This window comes from Trematomus bernacchii, unplaced genomic scaffold (assembly GCF_902827165.1).
Source record: "Trematomus bernacchii unplaced genomic scaffold, fTreBer1.1, whole genome shotgun sequence".
In the NCBI taxonomy this organism is placed as follows: Eukaryota; Metazoa; Chordata; class Actinopteri; order Perciformes; family Nototheniidae; genus Trematomus; species Trematomus bernacchii.
In genome coordinates, this window is record NW_022987784.1 from 347603 (window position 1) to 352509 (window position 4907).

A 4907-nucleotide genomic window follows, 5' to 3' on the forward strand; every position below is an offset into this window, starting at 1 on the left:
AGGTGGGAGTGGATCAACACCTGCAGGCAGACAGAACCTGAAAAATGTAATATCTGCAGAGAGCTAAATCACTTTTTTTTCCATTTAAAATGAAAAGATGTAACCACTGAAAAATAATGTGCATGTAAGAAAGTGTGTTGTATTGTGTTCTACATCAAACAGCTGAGCCATTGCCAACTAGCAGGTTGAAGTATGCAGTGTGAGGGTGACGTAAACATGGGTTGGATTTTAATTAAAGGTACAGTAACTGTACCAACAGCAACCATGTTATAAAGCCATTGCTACCTGAAGATATAGTTCATATCTTCAGGTAGCAATGGGCTTAACATTGCTACCTAACAGGTTAATAACAGAGCATTGTATTTTTGTCACGCAACTTCCTCATACAGTAGGAGTTGGCGACTCATTGCTGCCCTACTTTAGGAGTTTGTTATCTACAGGTAAGACAATACTTTTCTTTTTTAAACACTCCTTTGTGAAACCTGTGCTGTTCTGATGGAATGCAACATTAAGAAAGAAGAGTAAATGAATGACTTAATCCTGATATTAAAATGTTGTTGAAACTGTTTTAAATAGGCATAGTTTCATATATGCCGTTTTGGAGGCTGATGATGGTACTACTGAATTTAACTGTGTTTGTACTTGTCTTCCCTCGTTGACATTGTGACGTGTCACAAGGTGCATGGACGAGACAGTCATGATCAGTTTAAGTAATCTTATGGTGAACTCAAACAATGGATTATAGACAAAGGGGGTATTGTAGTAGTAGGATTGTTTTCAGGATGTGTACAGTACTTGACATACTGGAAAATTAGAAATGGCTGGTCAATACTTGTGATCTACAGTGTGTCAGATTAGCACCAATACAAACACTCATAACATGTATGTAAAAGCATTTTTTGTGAACCTGTTTATCAAAGAAAAAACTGAAGTAATTTACTGAATTGATTTTCACTACAAAACTCTAAACACTTAAAAATATCTTTAGGTCGAATTAAACACTTTCAGAAACATGTTCAGATATCATTTACGAGTGGTGATGTTGCGTCCAACCATGTGATTACAACTTCAAATGAATGTCTGTTCAATACTTTTTGGGGATAATATCTAATAAAACCATATTGCTAAAAACTGTATTACTTGCACACTGTTCAAAGCTGTAGGTACCCTTGAAGAGTATCCTTGTAGGGCATTAATAACTTTACAATGTTCTCACCTCTGCCTTCTCTTTAGATAATGGAGCCGATTCAATCACCTGAAACTGCAGACATTCAGCCACTGTCTCCCTCTGTTCCTGTTCCTCCCACCCTGAGAGATGGAGAGTGTTACCATGTCTTCATTAGCTACAGCAGCACTGACTGCCAGTGGACCCACTGCCTCATCGACCAGCTGGAGGCCTGCGGCCTGCAGGTCTGCTACCATGAGCGAGACTTCACCCCCGGCCGCACCGTGTTGGAAAACATGTCCGACTGCATCCAGGAGAGCCAGAAGGTCCTGCTGGTTCTCAGCCCAGAGTTTGTGAGGAGCCGCTGGTGTCTCCTGGAGGCCAACATGTCTTTGTTCAGTCCCAGTACTGCTGAAGCCAGGAGTCTCCGTTCCTCTCCACCTCTGCCACCTCACCTACCTCGAGGCCAACGGCCCCGACTTCAAGAAGAAGCTGCTCAAGGTGCTCTGCACCCCCAACCAGCAGCTTCAAGGGTCCACTGTGCTGCCCTTCCATCCCCCCTCCATCTACAACGGGAAGGCCCTGCAGCCGTTGATTGCTGTAAATGAGGAGAGACTCAATAAATGGGATTGTGGTCAGTTCAGTGACATGGAGGTACCAGACCAGCTACGCCTGATCATCGAGGACCAAGAGAAGTACAGAAAGGCTGTGAGGACGATCAACAGGGTTTCTCAAAATAAGCGACCACACTGGGTTACAGTTATGATGTTAATTGCTGCTGCGATAATGTGTTTGTCTTTGCTCGCTCCATCAACTTATATGTTAATCATGTCAAATGCTTATAACATACATGTGAACAAAACTCTTTGGGCGATCGTTTGTTGTAGTTTGTATTGTTTATTCTTTGCGACGGTAATTCAGTTGTCTCTCTCGAAAAAGGACCAAGCGAAGTACATAGTCCGGGAGATGCAGAAAGCTTTGGGCCAGGCAAACATCATTCTGTGTGATGAGAAGGTGTTAATGGGCTCTCAGTCAAATTCAAAAATCTATCTGGTGTATGTTTCTCTGAACGGTTGCAAACATGAGTTTGCAGAAACGTTTTCTGATCAGGTTTGTCCTGAAGAAATGTTTCAAAAAGCTCTGCTGTACTTCTCATCAGGTTACGCCTGCTGCCTTGCTAAAAGACACTTCCCCTTTCCCCTGCCCAGCTCCACAGGTCACCTGGAGGGAGGGGTGTGTTTCTGTTAGTACGTGTCCCAGCAGCTGAGTGTGGACCAATGGGAGTAGCAGTGTCCACATGTGTGACCTAACTATTTAATAATAACTGGATCATCATGAAATGTCTGCATTATTATAAGACACTTAGTCCCACTGAAGGCACAGCGACTTTATTCATGTTAGCCCTCAGATATCAGAATGAGTCTCTTTCACAAACCTTCACCTGCTTCACAAAAGCATGAACGGTGAGCAGGATGTTTCTCACCTCTTACTTCCTGACTTTACTTTCAGTTATTTGCCATCCGCACCATGCGATCACTCTTCATTGTAATTGCTGGAATTAAGGTTGTCTAAATCAGGTACGAACATGCATTGTTTTGCGAATATTTTTGTTTTCTGTGAATTTAGTTTTGATACGTAAACTGAGCTTCATCATTCTGTTGTTTTTAGAAACATCAATCGAGGTATGAAAGCTTCTGTGTCCTCAAGCTATCTTTTGGGTGAATCACCTTCCTGATTGACTTGTTCTTCTGTTATTTCCAATGTGTATGTTTCTTTATATCTTGAATGTTTAAAACTCTGACAAACTCTGTAAGTAATCTTGTTTAATTAATGTTTTTTATACAAATAGGCTAATTATGATGGAAGCAGCAGAGAGCTTCTTGAATATGGATTGTTATGCAGTGAGTGACTGTAGAAGAAAGCTTTAAAATGTGTGATTTTGTATTACTTATAATCAACTGAAAATCCTTGCCTTCTACTTTTTACAGTGTAATTTGTAATCATAATATTACTAACAGAACTCAACTTTTCTGCAAACCTAAACTTGTTTGAGAGCCTTTTATTTTATATTACACGTGGGAGTATCAGGATGACTTGGAGGAACTTCTACGTGTATTGACATTGACTTTATTTTCAAACATTGGATCCGAACCAAATACAAATGTAATACTCAAGGTTGAAAAAAATGAACATATTATCGTTTGCTTTCACTGGGGATTAAAAAAATATGATTTACTTTTCATTATTCTGAGTCTAATGAGAATTATGTGCTTTTCTAAGATGGCCGCTTTTGGGTGATTGAAAACTTTAAAAAAAATCCTTTTATAGAAGTATGCTGACAGAGCATCTCGTTAGCCTTGTTGATACAAAATAAAATATGTGTTTTATTTCTTCTGAAGGTATTATTAGTAAGTAAATGTGTGGCATCTATGTTCTGCCAATATCACACTCCGAAACACAGAGTTCGGAAAACAACAATACAATTATTTAAAGACAACTTAAATCACTGAACTTCATTCACTGAGTCTCAGTTGGACTTTCAAAGGTGGTTTAAAAGGTGGAGATATATTATCATAAAAAACAAATGCCTAGAATTGTTGAAAAAATCATGCCTATATCTCTAAATCATATTTTCTTTTTACTTTAGTTTTTTTTGTATAGATAATGGCCCAATTAATTCACTTGAGACTGCAGACATTCAGCCACTGTCTCCCTCTGTTCCTGTTCCTCCCACCCTGAGAGATGGAGAGTGTTACCATGTCTTCATTAGCTACAGCAGCACTGACTACCAGTGGACCCACTGCCTCATCGACCAGCTGGAGGCCTGCGGCCTGCAGGTCTGCTACCATGATCGAGACTCCACCCCCGGCCGCACCGTGTTGGAAAACATGTCCGACTGCATCCAGGAGAGCCAGAAGGTCCTGCTGGTTCTCAGCCCAGAGTTTGTGAGGAGCCGCTGGTGTCTCCTGGAGGCCAACATGTCTTTGTTCAGTCCCAGTACTGCTGAAGCCAGGAGTCTCCGTTCCTCTCCACCTCTGCCACCTCACCTGCCTCGAGGCCAACGACCCCGACTTCGAGAATAAGCTGCTCAAGGTGCTCACCCCCAACCAGCAGCTTCAAGGGTCCACTGTGCTGCCCTTCCATCCCCCCTCCATCTACAACGGGAAGGCCTTGCAGCCGTTGGTTGCTGTAAATGAAGACAGTCTCAGTAAATGGGATTGTGGTCATTTCAGTGACATGGAGGTACCAGACCAGCTGCGCCTGATCATCGAGGACCAAGAGAAGTACAGAAAGGCTGTGAGGATGATCAACAGTGTGTCTCAAAATAAAGTTTGGTTCCGCCCCGTCTGGGTTAGAGTTTTAATTTACCTTTTTGGCCTAATATTTATTTTCCTGATGGCTTCATTCAATACATTTTCAACGGCTATATTTTTCCAAGTCGTTTCAAAGGTATTCAGAGACTCTGTTGTAGCATGTGTGCTTTTTCTTTTGAGCTTTTTCTTGGTTCCATTGGGATTGTTTATTCATATCTGTCTCTGGAAGAATGATGATGAAAAGTACATAGTGAGGGAAATGAAAAAAGCTATTGGCCAAACAAACATCATCCTCTCTGAGGAGAAAGTGTTAATGGGTCGTCGTTCCAACTCAAAAATCTCTCTGGTGTATGTTTCTCTGGACGAGAATGTTTGCAGAAACGTTTTCTGATCAGGTTTGTGCTGAAGATTTGTATCAAAGAGCTCTG

At 41.4% G+C, this 4907-nt stretch overlaps 1 protein-coding gene across 1 annotated transcript; it reads left to right on the top strand.

Moving 5' to 3' along the window:
* Positions 1-265: 265 nt before the first annotated feature.
* Positions 266-2973, top strand: LOC117497436 (toll-like receptor 6). Its single transcript, XM_034149420.1, has 2 exons — positions 266-440; positions 1234-2973. Exon 2 carries the CDS (start codon positions 1237-1239, stop codon positions 1771-1773), a length of 537 nt encoding a protein of 178 aa, XP_034005311.1. The 5' UTR covers positions 266-440; positions 1234-1236; the 3' UTR covers positions 1774-2973.
* The last annotated feature ends 1934 nt before the right edge of the window (positions 2974-4907 follow it).

What these genes read in the sequence shown, in the direction of transcription:
- LOC117497436 (XM_034149420.1), top strand. Translation starts at nt 1,237, where the DNA reads ATGGAGCCGATTCAATCACCTGAAACTGCAGACATTCAGCCACTGTCT.